General features: G+C 47.0%; 1 protein-coding gene across 2 annotated transcripts; it reads left to right on the top strand.

The window, feature by feature from the left end:
- The first annotated feature begins 98 nt into the window (after window positions 1-98).
- Window positions 99-20,992, top strand: LOC106575759 (coiled-coil domain-containing protein 14). Of its 2 annotated transcripts, XM_045699277.2 has the most exons (11): window positions 99-630; window positions 800-855; window positions 1,457-1,529; window positions 6,871-6,943; window positions 7,031-7,174; window positions 7,268-8,272; window positions 8,443-8,581; window positions 8,773-8,855; window positions 10,256-10,399; window positions 10,620-10,752; window positions 19,655-20,992. In XM_045699277.2, exons 1-11 carry the CDS (start codon window positions 601-603, stop codon window positions 20,496-20,498), a joined length of 2,724 nt encoding a protein of 907 aa, XP_045555233.2. In that variant the 5' UTR covers window positions 99-600; the 3' UTR covers window positions 20,499-20,992. The 2 variants fall into 2 exon arrangements, with proteins under 2 accessions (XP_045555233.2, XP_045555235.2); XM_045699279.2 differs by lacking the exons at window positions 99-630; window positions 800-855 and adding an exon at window positions 884-1,296.
- Window positions 20,993-21,993: the final 1,001 nt, after the last annotated feature.

The following is a 21,993-nucleotide window of genomic DNA, read 5'->3' as shown; positions in this document are numbered from 1 at the left end:
CACAAGACCCTCACTAGTAACATTGAACATATATTTATATCATAACATTTCTTTCCATAGTAAGATTTACATTAATCCAACAACACAATATATCATTTTTATCACAAAAAACGCTAATGGTAATAAAACAATCTTTGGCGTTAAATTGTATCATCTCGTCTCCATGGTGTCACCGAATTCAGCGTCGTCAGACCAACATTTAGGGAGGAGGGAGAGGGGGCTACATTGGAGTGACATTTGCTTCATTCAATCGATAAACTGGAAATTACGACATCAGCTTACATCCGCCAATAACATTCATTGGACGTTTGGCAGCGATGTTTTCATTAGTCACGACGTTACTTCCTGTTTCAAACAAAACCCGCCGGTTCTTGTTTATGCCAGTAAAAAAAAACAAGAAGCTAATAATAACTAACAAAAGCTTCAACGTGACAACATCAACTAGTTTCGCTATAGATAGTCAGTCAGAGAATGCTTCAGACATGTTGTGCACTCAAAGTTAGTGCAGTTTGCAGATAGTTGATTAGGGCTACTCTTTTAAAGAATTTGTTAGCTACCGTTTTTCTTCCTTCGATTTGGACAGCAGTTGACTAGCCAGCTATGCCAAAGCAAGGGCTTGCTAGACACAAGGTAAGACATCTCAGCTATTCACAATGTGCCTGCGAACTGGTTCTTAGCCGTCTTGATAATGACTGTAGTTCGCCTCATATGGTGGTGTCTAGCTTATTCCCCAAGTCTCCCAGGGAAAGGACACCATTTTAGAGCGTATTCAGATTCAGCCCCTGTTTTTGACTGACAGGTGATATCCTCTGGAAGACTGACTGGAGGTGGCAGGGGCCAGGGCTCAAAGAAGAGGTAACTCGTTTAGCCCCGGGGTCTTCAACGAAGTCCGGACGACCGCACTGAAATATTTCCTCGCCGCCAAAATGTGCAAAAAATTGTCCTCTGTCCATTGTTTTGGGAATTTAAGGCTCCCTGACTGTCTAGCTTTCATTTCAGTTATTATTAGCGAGCAGATTGGCATTTGTTGGCATGAATCTTGCCCTGGAGGCAGCTCTGTAGAATGGCATAAAAATCTGATTTTAACCTAAACTTAACCACACTACTAACCCTAACCTTAAATTAAGACCAAAAAGCACATTTTTGTTTCATGAATTTTTACAATGTAGCAGATTTGGACTTTGCAGCTGGCCCATCTAGCGGAAAATGGTCAGTTCTGTCTCCAGGGAAAGAGTCATGACAATAAACATCAACCTGCTATCAGTGAGCTGGGCACAGTCAAGAAACTGTATGAATGTAGGTCCATTATCATTTCTACACTTTCCATTTGTTTTTTGTCAATTTAAAGTATATTGAGTTAGTCCGTCCCCTGAGGTAAGAGAACACACAGGACTGATAAGTCACATCCCTGTTGCAGAGTGTCATTATATCCAATCACTGTCCCTCTGTTCTGTAGGGGAGCAGGGCGTCCACTTGTAACTTCTACTGAGCCGGCTTATTCCCTCTACTCCACAGACTCAGAGGACCAGGTAATAACACATCCATAAACAGTCAGTAGCAACGTTAATAACAAGCCTATAACAATTACATTTACATTACATTTAAGTCATTTAGCAGACGCTCTTATCCAGAGCGACTTACAAAATGGTGCATTCACCTTATGATATCCAGTGGAACAACCACTTTACAATAGTGCATCTAAATCTTTTAGGGGGGGGGGTTACAAGGATTACTTTATCCTATCCTAGGTATTCCTTAAAGAGGTGGGGTTTCAGGTGTCTCCGGAAGGTGGTGATTGACTCCGCTGTCCTGGCGTCGTGAGGGAGCTTGTTCCACCATTGGGGTGCCAGAGCAGCGAACAGTTTTGACTGGGCTGAGCGGGAACTGTGCTTCCTCAGAGGTAGGGGGGCCAGCAGGCCAGTGATGGATGAACGCAGTGCCCTTATTTGGGTGTAGGGCCTGATCAGAGCCTGAAGGTATGGAGGTGCCGTTCCCTTCACAGCTCCGTAGGCAATCACCATGGTCTTGTAGCGGATGCGAGCTTCAACTGGAAGCCAGTGGAAAGAGCGGAGGAGCGGGGTGACGTGAGAGAACTTGGGAAGGTTGAACACCAGACGGGCTGCGGCGTTCTGGATGAGTTGTAGGGGTTTAATGGCACAGGCAGGGAGCCCAGCCAACAGCGAGTTGCAGTAATCCAGACGGGAGATGACAAGTGCCTGGATTAGGACCTGCGCCGCTTCCTGTGTGAGGCAGGGTCGTACTCTGCGAATGTTGTAGAGCATGAACCTACAGGATCGGGTCACCGCCTTGATGTTAGTGGAGAACGACAGGGTGTTGTCCAGGATCACGCCAAGGTTCTTAGCACTCTGGGAGGAGGACACAAGGGAGTTGTCAACCGTGATGGCGAGATCATGGAACGGGCAGTCCTTCCCCGGGAGGAAGAGCAGCTCCGTCTTGCCGAGGTTCAGCTTGAGCTGGTGATCCGTCATCCACACTGATATGTCTGACAGACATGCAGAGATGCGATTCGCCGCCTGGTTATCAGAAGGGGGAAAGGAGAAGATTAATTGTGTGTCGTCTGCATAGCAATGATAGGAGAGACCATGTGAGGATATGACAGAGCCAAGTGACTTGGTGTATAGCGAGAATAGGAGAGGGCCTAGAACAGAGCCCTGGGGGACACCAGTGGTGAGAGCGCATGGTGCGGAGACAGATTCTCGCCACGCCACCTGGTAGGAGCGACCTGTCAGGTAGGACGCAATCCAAGCGTGGGCTGCGCCGGAGATGCCCAACTCGGAGAGGGTGGAGAGGAGGATCTGATGGTTCACAGTATCAAAGGCAGCAGATAGGTCTAGAAGGATGAGAGCAGAGGAGAGAGAGTTAGCTTTAGCAGTGCGGAGAGCCTCCGTGACACAGAGAAGAGCAGTCTCAGTTGAATGCCCAGTCTTGAAACCTGACTGATTAGGATCAAGAAGGTCATTCTGAGAGAGATAGCAGGAGAGCTGGCCAAGGACGGCACGTTCAAGAGTTTTGGAGAGAAAAGAAAGAAGGGATACTGGTCTGTAGTTGTTGACATCGGAGGGATCGAGTGTAGGTTTTTTCAGAAGGGGTGCAACTCTCGCTCTCTTGAACAAGTTACAGTTTTTCTCCATTGGTTTGGCTCATTTCTTGAAACAGAAATTACATTCTCAAAACTCTAAGATCATTTGGCAAAACAGTCTTACAGTTCAGCACAACACTATAGCTCACTTGCAAAAGCTCATATCTCTCCTAAAACTGTTCACTCATGCTTCAGAACTAAATTCCTTTCCCATATAAAGAGTCAGTGCCACGAAAATGGCAAAGATCCTTCTCAATTGCTTTGGCTCATTTCTTGAAACAGACCGGACATTCTCAACACTCTTGGTGCTTTAACCAAAACCAAATTTCCTTCTAATTTAAACAGTCAGTGCCCCCAAAATGCTTCGTCCCTTTGGCATTGTGTAAGCACTGCAAGTCAAAATGTTTAGATGTTTTGTCACTATGGTAGAGGACCATTGAAATATCCATCATGTCCACCTTTCAGTCTTAGCCCAGTCCTTCATTGACAATGGTTACTGTACTGTTTTTTGTCCAGCTAACAGAATACAATTGTGTATAAAACTGAAAAAAAGAAATAGGATTTTAGGGTAAGAGTAGCCTCCAAGGTTCGACATCACACATTGCACTCATACTGCCAAGGAAATTGTAACCATTATCATTCACACACATAAAGTAACTTTCCATACATCAGAGTAAAAAGAAAATGTATACAGCATAATATACTGTAATATAAACACACAAACAAAAAACAATGAAAATTATATGCAGCCTACAGTGCTGTAAATAAAGCTGGAGTTTCACAACTAACAGTTCTTCACTGGTCGCTGTCCTCACCCTCCCTCTCCTGGCCACCATCCTCACCCTCCTGGCCATCCACACGCTGCTGTCTGTCTGGCCACAGATTCTCCTCCACATCACAGCGTATATTCTCCCTTGCGATGCAACGAGGGAAGAAACGGCGTGCATGTCACAACCATCCCCTACACTGATCTCCTGTAATATCCTCACACGCAGCATCCATTGCATGGAGCAGGGACCTCTGATCTTGAGCCCGATTCTCATACACTCTCCACCTCCAAGCGGAGAAATACTCCTCAATAGGATTGAGGAAAGGAGAGTAAGGTGGTAGGAACACCATGACCATCCTTGGATGAGTAGTGACCCAGGCCCTGATGAGCGGGCCACGGTAGAAATTCACATTGTCCCATACAATGACATATTGTGGTAGGCGAGGCCCTACGAGACCACTCTCATTTTCAGGGATCAAATCAAAATGAAGGTGGGCCAAGAAGATGAGGAGCTTCTGTGTATTGTATGGGCCAAGACTGGGGATGTGAGTGGCCACACCATTCACAGATATGGCAGCACACATAGTTATATTGCCCCCTCGCTGGCCTGGGACATCCGCCGTGGCCTGGTGGCCAATAATATTACGGCCACGTCTTCGGCCCTTGGCCAGGTTGAAGCCAGCTTCATCCACAAACACGAGGATGTGATGGGTCTCGTTTCCTTCCAATGCCATTATTCTCTACAATAGCGTAAAACAAGAAAACATCAAATCAGTCATACAGAAGAGTCATACACTACAGTTACAGACAATTACATAGGAATGTTCTATGTTCTCCACAAGTTCAATATACTACTGGCCACTACTCCAGTGGTTCCAAACCTGGGGTACATGTACCCCTATGCAGAGGTACTACAGGGGGTATTTGACAGAAAGGGGAGGGGGGAAATCATCAATGACTAGACTTACTGAAATGTTACAGTAAAACCCACAGTATTAGATAGATTTACATGGGAGGCACTAATTGCAGCTCTTTGACCCCTTTTCTTATTGTATGTTATATTCTTCAAAATAAGGATTATAATGATAATTGCATCATACAGTAAGCTGCAGTTTTTAGGCGAAATGTTGAAGTCAGATAAATCAAATACTTCCATACCTCGATTACCTGGATACACAAATCAGGTAAAGTGGGTACTGAAGCCCAAAAAGTTTGGGAACCACTGCTTAATTGTAAAAAGGTTATAATGATGGACAACCAGTAACTGACTTACATGTACATACTGGTACCGCAGCTCTTTCACTCTATCAGAGTTCCTCTCAAATGGTACCCTGTAAATTTGCTTCATTGTCATCTGATGCTTCTTCAATATCCGGTCTATTGTGGAGTTGCTTATAGAGTTGACATTTTGGAATATGGCATTGTCTTGTAGGATTGCAGCGCGGCTCTGTCTCAATGTGATGGCATTATTTGCCATCACCATGTTACAGATCTCTTGTTCTTGTTGTTCATTGAGAAGTTTTCCTCTGCCACCCGTGCAAGGTTGTCGTCCAATCCTAGATATAGAAGTCAAAGGACAACACTCCATTCGTAATGTATACCTTATGTATTCCTTACAGAATGAGTTACCTATGTAATTGTATTGTTGTTTTACTTACAGTAACTTTACCACAATTCTAATGCATCACTGCACAGTGACTGGAATACTACTGTAAACTGTATCATCAATACTGTAGAAAATAAACTATTCCATAGTTTATTTTCTCCAATGTTTTTCTTGTCATTTTTAGCATCATAACATCCCATTGAGGTAAGATATTACTGTAGGCCTATCACACACACACACACACACACACACACTAAATGAATAGGTAAATGTGTAAATAAATATATTTCTTGCTCTATGCACAGTGTCCTGTCCTATACAACATATAATTCCATAATTGACTGACTACATACCTGTTTTCCCAGTGAAAGGTTTGGATGATGGAGGAGACTGTTGAGCGAGGCACATTAGGCTGCACTCGGCGACCTGCCTCCGCCATTGTGAGGCCATGGTTGATGACATGGTATATAATTGTGGCCCGATTTTCATCCGGGACAGCATGGTGTCTTCGTGCTCCTCGGCCTCTTCCCCCTATTCCACCACCCCGCACCCTTACTCCTCCTCTTCCTCGAGCAGGCAGTTGCCCTTGTTCATTTACTTGGCCAGGTGCCTCCATGTTCAGAAATTGTACTGGTCCTGCATGGTCAAGCTCTTTACATACATGTTTGGCAGCATTCACAGTCATGGACAGCACCTGTCAGGTAACTCAACATACTGTTTGATTGGTCATCTGAGATGTGTGAAACTCCTCCTTCGTTAGTCTAGTTTCACCTGACTGTCAATTGCTGTAATAAATGTATCAAATGTTCCAAGGGATTCATATATGGTATTCATGGTATTATGTTCTTGACTAATTTTGACAATTGAACAGACTATTGTGCATGTGATGACTTATACAATGAAATGACGCTGGCACGTTTTGGAGCGAAAAACCATTAGACTGAGAATCAACAATCAGTTTAGGTCGATAAGATCTATTCACTTGGAAATTGTGCTAAATATAGGCTACATGTACTTAATCATTTGCAAAGATGTACTGAGACATTGAGACATGTACTTAGACATTTGCAATTTGATGAAATGAATGAGAAATTCAATTCTGTTGTGAACAATTGCCAAGTGGTTTGGAGGTTTGTCCATGTAGTTTTGAGAATGTAATTTCTGTTTCAAGAAATGAGCCAAACCAATGGAGAAAAACTGTAATAACAAGCCTATAACAAGCCTATAACAAGTTAATAACAAGCCTATAACAAGCCTATAACAAGCCTATAACAAGTTAATAACAAGCCTATAACAAGTTAATAACAAGCCTATTTGTGTAACATATTAATAAGAGTTATAATCACCTAACAGTGATTATATGGTAAGTTGGTTTGCATCTATGTTCTCTCTAAGGTGACAACCATTCACAAGGGTCTGGAACAGTGTGCTGCGCTGCTCAATGTCATTCTCCAGGCAGAGACGGCAGGTACCAGTCAACTATTTACTCTGTTTCTACAGAACCTTTACATTTCTAGTTGAAGTTATTAACCAAAGTGTTTGCATTGTGTGATAGAGGCCAAGCCTTTCTCCGTCAGGGGAGCAGGGAAGACTCGAGCCGCCAAATCCCGACCGCTGTGCACTCTGGGAAAGGAGAGGGTAGACACAGAGAGGATGAAGCAGACAAAGAGACCTGTCACTCAGAATGCTAAAAAAACAGGTGGGACCTGTGTGTGTGTGGTGTGTGGTGTGCGTGTATGTGCGCGTGCGTGCGTGCATGGTGTGCAAAAATTGATAACTCTCTCTGCTCCAGCTCCCGTGCAAAAGACGATCCTGTCATCCCTGTCGTATCCTGGGATGAGGAACGATATTCAGAGTTCGGCCGGAACGTCAGAGCCGGCGTCAGATGCTCGGTTTAACTGTCGCCTGACCATCCCCACCCCGAGTCCCCAAAGACTCCCCCCTAACAACACAGGGCCCTCAGTCCCTCTAGCCCAGCCTGGAGGCTCCATCATTGGGCTGGCATCAGTCCACCTGGGGGGCTCTACCTCCACAGCTCCGTTAGCTTCTCCTGGAGCTGTAGCTACCTCTCTAGCCACAGCCCCTCTCACAGGCCCAGTGCTCTCTCTCCTCGCTGCCCAGCCAGGAGGCTTCGTCTCTGGGGTTGGAGGTCCGGCTGCCCAGGGGAGCTCCAGGTCCTGTAGCCTGCACCTCGGTGCTCCCTCTGTGGAGAGGCTAGACCTGTCTGCCCCCCTGTCCTCTGACAGCTCTGTGTCTGGAGAAAGTGGACATCCAATCTCTCCTTCCTGCTCTCCCTCTCGTCAGGGACCACCAGTACTCTTCTCTGAAATTCATTCTCACTCTCAGCCTCACCCCCAGTCTCACCCCCAACCTCACCCCCTTGCCAACACTCAACCCCAGTCTGCCCCAGATGCTCCATCCCTGGGCAGGGGGGGCCAGCTGGTTTCTACCCAGCATGGAGGGGCCTTAGCCAGGGAGGCTTGCGGCCACATGGAGGGTAACGCTGGAGAGGAGGAAGAGGAGTGTCCAGTGAGAGACACCAGCGCCCAGACAAGCTTTAACATACAAACACACACCCAGCTGGCATACACACACCCACACATACACAAAGATCCAGTGCCTGTACAGGCATACTTACAACACACACATCCAGGTGTGGCTCCCAACCACACACACTCCTACACACGCATGCCCCTGGCGCTGGGCTGTAAGGGCTGTAGTCAAGAGGGAACTGCTCGTCAGGTGATGACTGTTCAGTACCTCCTTGGAGAGTTGAAGGCTCTGCTCGCTGGCCAAGGTAATCAATCAACCAACCTGTCAAAATAATCAGTCAACTCATCAATCAGTCAAAATGACTATTTAATCAAATGTTAATCAAATTCAATCTCCGCCACTCTCTCTCTCACTCTTTCACTCTCTCCTTCAAACCATTTTCCCTCTCTCTCTTCTCTCCCCCCTCCTCTGTAGACGGTGTAGCAGAGCGTCTGGTGTGTGAGCTGGAGCAGACAGTGTCTCTACTTCCTGTCATGGTGGGCAGCTCTAACATCCAGGCTGAGATTGCTCTGGTCCTGCAACCTCTACGCAGTGAGAACGCACTGCTACGCAGGTCAGCACCATCACCCAGGTCCTTGTGTGTGTGTGTGTGTGTGTGTGTGTGTGTGTGTGTGTGTGTGTGTGTGTGTGTGTGTGTGTGTGTGTGTGTGTGTGTGTGTGTGTGTGTGTGTGTGTGTGTGTGTGTGTGTGTGTGTGTGTGAGCTTCATACATAAGATTGATAACTTTAACGTGTGTGTGTTCAGGCGTCTGAGGATAGTGAACCAACAGTTGCAGGAGAGAGAGCGAGCAGAGAGGGAGGCCAGAGATGTCCACTGTGACACAGACGGTAAGATAGACAGTAGAACGAGGTCCAGGCAGTTTATCAGTAAGAGTTTATTATTGTGTGTCTGTATCTCTGAGTATCTAACCTCCTCTGTCTCTTAGTGTCGGCTGTCTGACCTCCTCTGCCTCTTAGTGTCGGCTGTCTGACCTCCTCTGCCTCTTAGTGTCGGCTGTCTGACCTCCTCTGTCTCTTAGTGTCGGCTGTCTGACCTCCTCTGTCTCTTAGTGTCGGCTGTCTGACCTCCTCTGTCTCTTAGTGTCGGCTGTCTGACCTCCTCTGCCTCTTAGTGTCGGCTGTCTGACCTCCTCTGTCTCTTAGTGTCGGCTGTCTGACCTCCTCTGTCTCTTAGTGTCGGCTGTCTGACCTCCTCTGCCTCTTAGTGTCGGCAGTCTGACCTCCTCTGCCTCTTAGTGTCGGCTGTCTGACCTCCTCTGTCTCTTAGTGTCGGCTGTCTGACCTCCTCTGTCTCTTAGTGTCGGCTGTCTGACCTCCTCTGTCTCTTAGTGTCGGCTGTCTGACCTCCTCTGCCTCTTAGTGTCGGCTGTCTGACCTCCTCTGCCTCTTAGTGTCGGCTGTCTGACCTCCTCTGTCTCTTAGTGTCGGCTGTCTGACCTCCTCTGTCTCTTAGTGTCGGCTGTCTGACCTCCTCTGTCTCTTAGTGTCGGCTGTCTGACCTCCTCTGTCTCTTAGTGTCGGCTGTCTGACCTCCTCTGCCTCTTAGTGTCGGCTGTCTGACCTCCTCTGCCTCTTAGTGTCGGCTGTCTGACCTCCTCTGCCTCTTAGTGTCGGCTGTCTGACCTCCTCTGTCTCTTAGTGTCGGCTGTCTGACCTCCTCTGTCTCTTAGTGTCGGCTGTCTGACCTCCTCTGCCTCTTAGTGTCGGCTGTCTGACCTCCTCTGTCTCTTAGTGTCGGCTGTCTGACCTCCTCTGTCTCTTAGTGTCGGCTGTCTGACCTCCTCTGCCTCTTAGTGTCGGCAGTCTGACCTCCTCTGCCTCTTAGTGTCGGCTGTCTGACCTCCTCTGTCTCTTAGTGTCGGCTGTCTGACCTCCTCTGTCTCTTAGTGTCGGCTGTCTGACCTCCTCTGTCTCTTAGTGTCGGCTGTCTGACCTCCTCTGCCTCTTAGTGTCGGCTGTCTGACCTCCTCTGCCTCTTAGTGTCGGCTGTCTGACCTCCTCTGTCTCTTAGTGTCGGCTGTCTGACCTCCTCTGTCTCTTAGTGTCGGCTGTCTGACCTCCTCTGTCTCTTAGTGTCGGCTGTCTGACCTCCTCTGTCTCTTAGTGTCGGCTGTCTGACCTCCTCTGCCTCTTAGTGTCGGCTGTCTGACCTCCTCTGCCTCTTAGTGTCGGCTGTCTGACCTCCTCTGCCTCTTAGTGTCGGCTGTCTGACCTCCTCTGTCTCTTAGTGTCGGCTCTGCAGTCGGAGCTCAACGATGCTCACAAAAGCCTGCAAGAGCTGCAGCTCGCCAACACTGAGCTACGGCAAGCCCTGGTGGACACACAGAGCCAGCTGCAGCAGAGTGAGGCGGAGTGCAGTCACATCAGTAAAGGTAATAGATGAGGGGGAAACGTACTCAACTTCTTTTCTATTTTCTATCTGAAATACATGAAGATCAGGGCCTTAAACCCATCCATATTACACTGAGATTAAAGGATCTCTGTGGTGTCTGTGTATTATCTAATATGGATATAATCTCTTTATATAAGTGTGTGTGTGTGTGTGTGTGTGTGTGTGTGTGTGTGTGTGTGTGTGTGTGTGTGTGTGTGTAGACGTGCAGTCTGCTCTGGATGAGGTGCAGGGCTGTAACAGCAGGCTGGAGGAGTGTCAGAAGGAGAACGCTGCACTGGCCCTCAACACCCAGAAGAGGGAGACAGAGATCCACACACTACAGGAGCACCTCAGGTGTGTGTGTGTGTGTATACACTTTCTAATAATTGATTGGGAGTTTTTATTTTTTACTGACAGTCTTTCTCTCTCTGTCCTCTGTCTGTCTCTGTTTCTCTCTCTCTCTGTCCTCTGTATGTCTCTCTCTGTCCTCTGTATGTCTCTCTCTGTCCTCTGTATGTCTCTCTCTGTCCTCTGTATATCTCTCTCTGTCCTCTGTCTCTCTCTGTCCTCTGTATGCCTCTCTCTGTCCTCTGTATGTCTCTCTCTGTCCTCTGTATATCTCTCTCTGTCCTCTGTCTCTCTCTGTCCTCTGTATGTCTCTCTCTGTCCTCTGTATGTCTCTCTCTGTCCTCTGTCTCTCTCTGTCTCTGTTTCTCTCTCTCTCTGTCCTCTGTATGTCTCTGTTTCTCTCTCTCTCTGTCCTCTGTATATCTCTCTCTGTCCTCTGTATGTCTCTCTCTGTCCTCTGTATATCTCTCTCTGTCCTCTGTCTCTCTCTGTCCTCTGTATGTCTCTCTCTGTCCTCTGTATGTCTCTCTCTGTCCTCTGTATATCTCTCTCTGTCCTCTGTCTCTCTCTGTCCTCTGTATGTCTCTCTCTGTCCTCTGTATATCTCTCTCTGTCCTCTGTCTCTCTCTGTCCTCTGTATATCTCTCTCTGTCCTCTGTATGTCTCTCTCTGTCCTCTGTATATCTCTCTCTGTCCTCTGTATGTCTCTCTCTGTCCTCTGTATGTCTCTGTTTCTCTCTCTCTCTGTCCTCTGTCTCTCTCTGTCCTCTGTATGTCTCTGTCCTCTGTATGTCTCTCTCTGTCCTCTGTATGTCTCTCTCTGTCCTCTGTATATCTCTCTCTGTCCTCTGTATATCTCTCTCTGTCCTCTGTATATCTCTCTCTGTCCTCTGTATATCTCTCTCTGTCCTCTGTATATCTCTCTCTGTCCTCTGTATATCTCTCTCTGTCCTCTGTATGTCTCTCTCTGTCCTTTGTATGTCTCTCTCTGTCCTCTGTATATCTCTCTCTGTCCTCTGTCTGTCTCTGTTTCTCTCTCTCTCTCTGTCCTCTGTATATCTCTCTCTGTCCTCTGTATATCTCTCTCTGTCCTCTGTATGTCTCTCTCTGTCCTCTGTATGTCTCTGTTTCTCTCTCTCTCTGTCCTCTGTATGTCTCTGTTTCTCTCTCTCTCTGTCCTCTGTATATCTCTCTCTGTCCTCTGTATCTCTCTCTCTGTCCTCTGTATATCTCTCTCTGTCCTCTGTATATCTCTCTCTGTCCTCTGTATATCTCTCTCTGTCCTCTGTATATCTCTCTCTGTCCTCTGTATGTCTCTGTTTCTCTCTCTCTCTGTCCTCTGTATATCTCTCTCTGTCCTCTGTATGTCTCTCTCTGTCCTCTGTATGTCTCTGTTAATCTCTCTGTCCTCTGTATGTCTCTGTTTCTCTTTCTCTCTCTGTCCTCTGTATATCTTTGTTTCTCTCTCTCTCTGTCCTCTGTATATCTCTGTTTCTCTCTCTCTCTGTCCTCTGTATATCTCTGTTTCTCTCTCTCTCTGTCCTCTGTATATCTCTGTTTCTCTCTCTCTCTCTGTCCTCTGTATATCTCTGTTTCTCTCTCTCTCTGTCCTCTGTATATCTCTGTTTCTCTCTCTCTCTCTGTCCTCTGTATATCTCTGTTTCTCTCTCTGTCCTCTGTCTGTCTCTGTTTCTCTCTCTCTCTGTCCTCTGTCTGTCTCTGTTTCTCTCTCTGTCTGTCTCTGTTTCTCTCTCTCTCTGTCCTCTGTCTGTCTCTGTTTCTCTCTCTCTCTGTCCTCTGTCTGTCTCTGTTTGTCTCTCTCTCTGTCCTCTGTATGTCTCTGTTTCTCTCTCTCTCTGTCCTCTGTATGTCTCTGTTTCTCTCTCTCTCTGTCCTCTGTATATCTCTCTCTGTCCTCTGTATATCTCTCTCTGTCCTCTGTATGTCTCTCTCTGTCCTCTGTATATCTCTCTCTGTCCTCTGTATATCTCTCTCTGTCCTCTGTATGTCTCTCTCTGTCCTCTGTCTGTCTCTCTCTGTCCTCTGTATATCTCTCTCTGTCCTCTGTATGTCTCTCTCTGTCCTCTATGTCTCTCTCTGTCCTCTGTCTGTCTCTCTCTGTCCTCTGTATATCTCTCTCTGTCCTCTGTATATCTCTCTCTGTCCTCTGTATATCTCTCTCTGTCCTCTGTATGTCTCTCTCTGTCCTCTGTCTGTCTCTCTCTGTCCTCTGTATATCTCTCTCTGTCCTCTGTATATCTCTCTCTGTCCTCTGTCTGTCTCTCTCTGTCCTCTGTATGTCTCTGTTTCTCTCTCTCTGTCCTCTGTATGTCTCTGTTTCTCTCTCTCTCTGTCCTCTGTATATCTCTCTCTGTCCTCTGTATGTCTCTCTCTGTCCTCTGTATATCTCTCTCTGTCCTCTGTAAGTCTCTCTCTGTCCTCTGTATGTCTCTCTCTGTCCTCTGTCTGTCTCTCTCTGTCCTCTGTATATCTCTCTCTGTCCTCTGTATATCTCTCTCTGTCCTCTGTATGTCTCTCTGTCCTCTGTCTGTCTCTCTCTGTCCTCTGTATATCTCTCTCTGTCCTCTGTATATCTCTCTCTGTCCTCTGTATATCTCTCTCTGTCCTCTGTATATCTCTCTCTGTCCTCTGTATGTCTCTCTCTGTCCTCTGTCTGTCTCTCTCTGTCCTCTGTATATCTCTCTCTGTCCTCTGTATATCTCTCTCTGTCCTCTGTATGTCTCTGTTTCTCTCTGTCCTCTGTCTGTCTCTGTTTCTCTCTCTCTCTGTCCTCTGTCTGTCTCTGTTTCTCTCTCTCTCTGTCCTCTGTCTGTCTCTGTTTATCTCTCTCTGTCCTCTGTCTGTCTCTGTTTCTCTCTCTCTCTGTCCTCTGTCTGTCTCTGTTTCTCTCTCTCTCTGTCCTCTGTCTGTCTGTCCTCTGTCTGTCTCTGTTTCTCTCTCTCTCTGTCCTCTGTATATCTCTCTCTGTCCTCTGTATGTCTCTGTTTCTCTCTCTCTCTGTCCTCTGTATGTCTCTGTTTCTCTCTCTCTGTCCTCTGTATATCTCTCTCTGTCCTCTGTATGTCTCTCTCTGTCCTCTGTCTGTCTCTCTCTGTCCTCTGTATATCTCTCTCTGTCCTCTGTATATCTCTCTCTGTCCTCTATGTCTCTGTTTCTCTCTGTCCTCTGTATGTCTATGTTTCTCTCTCTCTCTGTCCTCTGTCTGTCTCTGTTTCTCTCTCTCTCTGTCCTCGGTCTGTCTCTGTTTCTCTCTCTCTCTGTCCTCTGTCTGTCTCTGTTTCTCTCTCTCTCTGTCCTCTGTCTGTCTCTGTTTCTCTCTCTCTCTGTCCTCTGTCTCTCTCTGTTTCTCTCTCTCTCTGTCCTCTGTATGTATGTCTCTTTCTGTCCTCTGTATGTCTCTCTCTGTCCTCTGTCTCTCTCTCTCTGTCCTCGGTCTGTCTCTGTTTCTCTCTCTCTCTGTCCTCTGTCTGTCTCTGTTTCTCTCTATCTCTGTCCTCTGTATGTCTCTGTTTCTCTCTCTCTCTGTCCTCTGTCTGTCTCTGTTTCTCTCTCTCTCTGTCCTCTGTATGTATGTCTCTTTCTGTCCTCTGTATGTCTCTCTCTGTCCTCTGTCTGTCTCTCTCTGTCCTCTGTATATCTCTCTCTGTCCTCTGTATGTCTCTCTCTGTCCTCTGTATGTCTCTGTTTCTCTCTCTCTCTGTCCTCTGTATGTCTCTGTTTCTCTCTCTCTCTGTCCTCTGTATATCTCTCTCTGTCCTCTGTATGTCTCTCTCTGTCCTCTGTATATCTCTCTCTGTCCTCTGTAAGTCTCTCTCTGTCCTCTGTATGTCTCTCTCTGTCCTCTGTCTGTCTCTCTCTGTCCTCTGTATATCTCTCTCTGTCCTCTGTATATCTCTCTCTGTCCTCTGTATGTCTCTCTCTGTCCTCTGTCTGTCTCTCTCTGTCCTCTGTATATCTCTCTCTGTCCTCTGTATATCTCTCTCTGTCCTCTGTATGTCTCTGTTTCTCTCTGTCCTCTGTCTGTCTCTGTTTCTCTCTCTCTCTGTCCTCTGTCTGTCTCTGTTTCTCTCTCTCTCTGTCCTCTGTCTGTCTCTGTTTCTCTCTCTCTCTGTCCTCTGTCTGTCTCTGTTTCTCTCTCTCTCTGTCCTCTGTATGTCTCTGTTTCTCTCTCTCTCTGTCCTCTGTATATCTCTGTTTCTCTCTCTCTGTCCTCTGTATATCTCTGTTTCTCTCTCTCTCTCTGTCCTCTGTATATCTCTGTTTCTCTCTCTCTGTCCTCTGTATATCTCTGTTTCTCTCTCTCTCTGTCCTCTGTCTGTCTCTGTTTCTCTCTCTCTCTGTCCTCTGTCTGTCTCTGTTTCTCTCTCTCTCTGTCCTCTGTCTGTCTCTGTTTCTCTCTCTCTCTGTCCTCTGTCTGTCTCTGTTTCTCTCTCTCTCTGTCCTCTGTCTGTCTCTGTTTCTCTCTCTCTCTGTCCTCTGTCTGTCTCTGTTTCTCTCTCTCTCTGTCCTCTGTATATCTCTCTCTGTCCTCTGTATGTCTCTGTTTCTCTCTCTCTCTGTCCTCTGTATGTCTCTGTTTCTCTCTCTCTGTCCTCTGTATGTCTCTGTTTCTCTCTCTCTGTCCTCTGTATATCTCTCTCTGTCCTCTGTATGTCTCTCTCTGTCCTCTGTCTGTCTCTCTCTGTCCTCTGTATATCTCTCTCTGTCCTCTGTATATCTCTCTCTGTCCTCTATGTCTCTGTTTCTCTCTGTCCTCTGTATGTCTATGTTTCTCTCTCTCTCTGTCCTCTGTCTGTCTCTGTTTCTCTCTCTCTCTGTCCTCGGTCTGTCTCTGTTTCTCTCTCTCTCTGTCCTCTGTCTGTCTCTGTTTCTCTCTCTCTCTGTCCTCTGTCTGTCTCTGTTTCTCTCTCTCTCTGTCCTCTGTCTGTCTCTGTTTCTCTCTCTCTCTGTCCTCTGTATGTATGTCTCTTTCTGTCCTCTGTATGTCTCTCTCTGTCCTCTGTCTCTCTCTCTCTGTCCTCGGTCTGTCTCTGTTTCTCTCTCTCTCTGTCCTCTGTCTGTCTCTGTTTCTCTATCTCTGTCCTCTGTATGTCTCTGTTTCTCTCTCTCTCTGTCCTCTGTCTGTCTCTGTTTCTCTCTCTCTCTGTCCTCTGTATGTATGTCTCTTTCTGTCCTCTGTATGTCTCTCTCTGTCCTCTGTCTGTCTCTCTCTGTCCTCTGTATATCTCTCTCTGTCCTCTGTATGTCTCTCTCTGTCCTCTGTATGTCTCTGTTTCTCTCTCTCTCTGTCCTCTGTATGTCTCTGTTTCTCTCTCTCTCTGTCCTCTGTATATCTCTCTCTGTCCTCTGTATGTCTCTCTCTGTCCTCTGTATATCTCTCTCTGTCCTCTGTAAGTCTCTCTCTGTCCTCTGTATGTCTCTCTCTGTCCTCTGTCTGTCTCTCTCTGTCCTCTGTATATCTCTCTCTGTCCTCTGTATATTTCTCTCTGTCCTCTGTATGTCTCTCTCTGTCCTCTGTCTGTCTCTCTCTGTCCTCTGTATATCTCTCTCTGTCCTCTGTATGTCTCTGTTTCTCTCTGTCCTCTGTCTGTCTCTGTTTCTCTCTCTCTCTGTCCTCTGTCTGTCTCTGTTTCTCTCTCTCTCTGTCCTCTGTCTGTCTCTGTTTCTCTCTCTCTCTGTCCTCTGTCTGTCTCTGTTTCTCTCTCTCTCTGTCCTCTGTCTGTCTCTGTTTCTCTCTCTCTCTGTCCTCTGTATATCTCTGTTTCTCTCTCTCTCTCTGTCCTCTGTATATCTCTGTTTCTCTCTCTCTCTCTGTCCTCTGTATATCTCTGTTTCTCTCTCTCTGTCCTCTGTATGTCTCTGTTTCTCTCTCTCTCTGTCCTCTGTCTGTCTCTGTTTCTCTCTCTCTCTGTCCTCTGTCTGTCTCTGTTTCTCTCTCTCTCTGTCCTCTGTCTGTCTCTGTTTCTCTCTCTCTCTGTCCTCTGTCTGTCTCTGTTTCTCTCTCTCTCTGTCCTCTGTCTGTCTCTGTTTCTCTCTCTCTCTGTCCTCTGTCTGTCTCTGTTTCTCTCTCTCTCTGTCCTCTGTATATCTCTGTTTCTCTCTCTCTCTGTCCTCTGTATATCTCTGTTTCTCTCTCTCTGTCCTCTGTATGTCTCGGTCTCTCTCTGTCCTCTGTATATCTCTCTCTGTCCTCTGTATGTCTCGGTCTCTCTCTGTCCTCTGTATGTCTCTCTCTGTCCTCTGTATGTCTCTCTCTGTCCTCTGTCTGTCTCTCTCTGTCCTCTGTATGTCTCGGTCTCTCTCTGTCCTCTGTATGTCTCGGTCTCTCTCTGTCCTCTGTCTGTCTCGGTCTCTCTCTGTCCTCTGTATGTCTCGGTCTCTCTCTGTCCTCTGTATGTCTCGGTCTCTCTCTGTCCTCTGTATGTCTCGGTCTCTCTCTGTCCTCTGTATGTCTCGGTCTCTCTCTGTCCTCTGTCTGTCTCTGTTTCTCGCTCTCTCTGTCCTCTGTATGTCTCGGTCTCTCTCTGTCCTCTGTCTGTCTCGGTCTCTCTCTGTCCTCTGTCTGTCTCGGTCTCTCTCTGTCCTCTGTCTGTCTCGGTCTCTCTCTGTCCTCTGTCTGTCTCGGTCTCTCTCTGTCCTCTGTATGTCTCGGTCTCTCTCTGTCCTCTGTCTGTCTCGGTCTCTCTCTGTCCTCTGTATGTCTCGGTCTCTCTCTGTCCTCTGTATGTCTCGGTCTCTCTCTGTCCTCTGTATGTCTCGGTCTCTCTCTGTCCTCTGTATGTCTCGGTCTCTCTCTGTCCTCTGTATGTCTCGGTCTCTCTCTGTCCTCTGTATGTCTCGGTCTCTCTCTGTCCTCTGTCTGTCTCGGTCTCTCTCTGTCCTCTGTATGTCTCGGTCTCTCTCTGTCCTCTGTATGTCTCTCTCTGTCCTCTGTATGTCTCTCTCTGTCCTCTGTCTGTCTCTCTCTGTCCTCTGTATGTCTCGGTCTCTCTCTGTCCTCTGTATGTCTCGGTCTCTCTCTGTCCTCTGTATGTCTCTCTCTGTCCTCTGTATGTCTCGGTCTCTCTCTGTCCTCTGTATGTCTCTCTCTGTCCTCTGTATGTCTCTCTCTGTCCTCTGTCTGTCTCTCTCTGTCCTCTGTATGTCTCGGTCTCTCTCTGTCCTCTGTATGTCTCGGTCTCTCTCTGTCCTCTGTCTGTCTCGGTCTCTCTCTGTCCTCTGTATGTCTCGGTCTCTCTCTGTCCTCTGTATGTCTCGGTCTCTCTCTGTCCTCTGTATGTCTCGGTCTCTCTCTGTCCTCTGTATGTCTCGGTCTCTCTCTGTCCTCTGTCTGTCTCTGTTTCTCGCTCTCTCTGTCCTCTGTATGTCTCGGTCTCTCTCTGTCCTCTGTCTGTCTCGGTCTCTCTCTGTCCTCTGTATGTCTCGGTCTCTCTCTGTCCTCTGTCTGTCTCGGTCTCTCTCTGTCCTCTGTATGTCTCGGTCTCTCTCTGTCCTCTGTCTGTCTCGGTCTCTCTCTGTCCTCTGTATGTCTCGGTCTCTCTCTGTCCTCTGTATGTCTCGGTCTCTCTCTGTCCTCTGTATGTCTCGGTCTCTCTCTGTCCTCTGTATGTCTCGGTCTCTCTCTGTCCTCTGTATGTCTCGGTCTCTCTCTGTCCTCTGTATGTCTCGGTCTCTCTCTGTCCTCTGTATGTCTCGGTCTCTCTCTGTCCTCTGTATGTCTCGGTCTCTCTCTGTCCTCTGTATGTCTCGGTCTCTCTCTGTCCTCTGTATGTCTCGGTCTCTCTCTGTCCTCTGTATGTCTCGGTCTCTCTCTGTCCTCTGTCTGTCTCTGTTTCTCGCTCTCTCTGTCCTCTGTATGTCTCGGTCTCTCTCTGTCCTCTGTCTGTCTCGGTCTCTCTCTGTCCTCTGTATGTCTCGGTCTCTCTCTGTCCTCTGTCTGTCTCGGTCTCTCTCTGTCCTCTGTATGTCTCGGTCTCTCTCTGTCCTCTGTATGTCTCGGTCTCTCTCTGTCCTCTGTATGTCTCGGTCTCTCTCTGTCCTCTGTATGTCTCGGTCTCTCTCTGTCCTCTGTATGTCTCGGTCTCTCTCTGTCCTCTGTATGTCTCGGTCTCTCTCTGTCCTCTGTATGTCTCGGTCTCTCTCTGTCCTCTGTCTGTCTCGGTCTCTCTCTGTCCTCTGTATGTCTCGGTCTCTCTCTGTCCTCTGTATGTCTCGGTCTCTCTCTGTCCTCTGTATGTCTCGGTCTCTCTCTGTCCTCTGTATGTCTCGGTCTCTCTCTGTCCTCTGTCTGTCTCTGTTCTCGCTCTCTCTGTCCTCTGTATGTCTCGGTCTCTCTCTGTCCTCTGTCTGTCTCGGTCTCTCTCTGTCCTCTGTATGTCTCGGTCTCTCTCTGTCCTCTGTCTGTCTCGGTCTCTCTCTGTCCTCTGTATGTCTCGGTCTCTCTCTGTCCTCTGTATGTCTCGGTCTCTCTCTGTCCTCTGTATGTCTCGGTCTCTCTCTGTCCTCTGTATGTCTCGGTCTCTCTCTGTCCTCTGTATGTCTCGGTCTCTCTCTGTCCTCTGTATGTCTCGGTCTCTCTCTGTCCTCTGTATGTCTCGGTCTCTCTCTGTCCTCTGTATGTCTCGGTCTCTCTCTGTCCTCTGTATGTCTCGGTCTCTCTCTGTCCTCTGTATGTCTCGGTCTCTCTCTGTCCTCTGTATGTCTCGGTCTCTCTCTGTCCTCTGTATGTCTCTCTCTGTCCTCTGTATGTCTCTCTCTGTCCTCTGTATATCTCTCTCTGTCCTCTGTATGTCTCGGTCTCTCTCTGTCCTCTGTATGTCTCTGTTTCTCGCTCTCTCTGTCTTTTCCTCCTGCTCTTTCTTTTTACCCTTCTCTCTGTCTCACTCAGAGCTCTACAGGTCCCTGTCGCTGAGTCTCCTGCTGTGACTGACATCCCTACGTCCCGCCTCCCTCTCACTAAACGAGCTCTGGACCAATACCAGGACCAGCAGGGTCCGTCAGACCACCCAGTCAGCCAATACCTGTGGTCGTTGGAGCAGAAGGGGTGTGGTTCTGTCTCCCTGCCCTGTAAAGGCCCTGAGTGCAACTACACACATCAGCAGGACTTCAGTGTGTGTACACCAGGTGGTCAGAGTGTGTGTGCGTTTGCAGATCAGGACGTGAGTGTGTGTGTGGCTCTGGAAAGAAAAGCCACCCCACCTTTGGCCTTCGCCCCACTGAGAGAGACTGTGAGGTCACCACTTCCTGTTGAGGGGTCACCGCTTCCTGTGATGTCACAGAGAGGAAGGGGGTCACCACTTCCTGTGATGTCACAGAGAGGAGGAGGAACGCAGGGTCTTCAGAGCCTTACTGTTGACCTCGAGAGTTTCCCTCAATTAAAAAGTATATTTTCTAATCTCCACCAGTCAAACGGACTCTGCTCTAATGGTGCTGGACATGCTGACCTGTCCCAGAGTCACCGGCGCCGTCTGGACATGGATATGGCCTCACCGGGCAAGGGGCGGAACACTTCGCTTGACTCCACCGGCCTCTCCTTATGTGAGGTCAGATCCTTGGCTTCTGATTGGAGCGCAGGGTCAAGCTCGACCTTTGACACGCGTGACGAACAGGAGTTCCGGAACGGGCTGGCCGCTCTGGACGCCAGCATTGCCAGCTTGCAGAGAACTATAAAGCAGGACCTCAAGACACACACACACACACACACACACACACACACACACACAGTGAAGTAGTCTGAATCTATTCCAATGTAATAAAATAACCAATGTCTTTTTCTAGGTTTCTTTTTAATTGTACTTTATTTGAATAAAATGGGAAATAAAATATTTATTTTTTATTTGTTACTATTTATTCTTTACTTTAAAGACGGGTTACCTGAGAACTTCAGGAAAACAAAGCACACGCTTCAATGGGGGAGAAGGACATGTGTTGTGATTCTGGATGGCCACATAGCAACAATGACAAGAAACTGCCATGTGGGGAATTGTAAGCGGCTCATCTCAGCTAGTTGTATTTGTTTTTATACCATGTTTTGATATGTTTTGACTGATGTCACGTCAATGCTAATATGGCTAAACTCCCCTAGCTAGCTAACCAACAACTAATGGTGTATTTGAGAGACAAGTGCTCATTGTACAACTTAATTTATGGTTTCAATAAACATTGGAGACGAAATATAGTTGACATGTTATCAACAATCTATGCCAACCCTATCTCTTTTGCCCCATAGTTGAGCACGTGTCCGTTTTTGTTGCTAAACCAACCCGTCATTTGAATTAAGGGAGAAGGAAATATGATGTATTAAAAACAATGTTCTCCCTCCTACAATGAGTCAAGGGTTAATAACACTGATGCCTAAAAAAGAAGTTCTGCTCATTCCATAACTGGTGTCCATTTTGTCTTCTTAATAATGACTAGAAGATATTAGCCTTACTACTTGCAAAAAGAATGAAAGAAGTCCTGGATGCAATCATTGATGAAACACAGTCTGGCTTTATGCGGAACAGACATATTTCTAACAATATCAGACTAGTATTAGACATACTTGACTACTCAGACCTAATAACCGAGGATAGCTTCATATTATTTTTAGATTTTTATAAAGCATTTGACACAGTTGAGCATCAGTTCCTCTTCCACTCCCTTGAGAAATGTGGCTTTGGGATTTTTTCTGTAAAGCTATTAAGACTCTATCCGAATGGTAACAACTCTATCAAACTGAAACATGGCACCTCACCTAGATTTCAGTAAAAGAGAGGAATTAGGCAAGGTTGTCCAATCACTGTATCTATTTTTATTAATCACCCAACTTCTTACAAATTCTTTAAATAATAGTCCTGTACAAGGTATTTCCATAGCTAGTAAAGAAATGATTATAAGCCAGCTGGGTGAAGATACTACACTTTTTCTGAAAGACCCTAGTCAGATTCCCATATCGATCGATGTGATAGAATCCTTTTCCAAAGCGTCTGGTCTATATCTTAACATTAATAAATGTGAACTCATGGCAGTCAAAGATTGTGTGACACCTTCATATTATGGTATTCCAGTAAAATAAGAACTTACATATTTAGGCATAACCATTACTAAGGATCAGAAGTCTAGAGGCTTACTAAATTTTAACGCTCTTATTAAAAAACCCAAGAAGAAGCTAAATCAATGGCTACAGAGGGACTTATCCTTAAAAGGAAGAGTCCTAATAACCAAGGCTGAAGGTCTAGACTAACA

The sequence above is a fragment of the Salmo salar genome, chromosome 17 (genome assembly GCF_965601325.2).
Source record: "Salmo salar chromosome 17, fSalSal1, whole genome shotgun sequence".
Classification (NCBI taxonomy): Eukaryota; Metazoa; Chordata; class Actinopteri; order Salmoniformes; family Salmonidae; genus Salmo; species Salmo salar.
The sequence above is the reverse complement of the archived record's forward strand: the minus strand, read 5'-3'. Positions and strand labels throughout refer to the sequence as shown.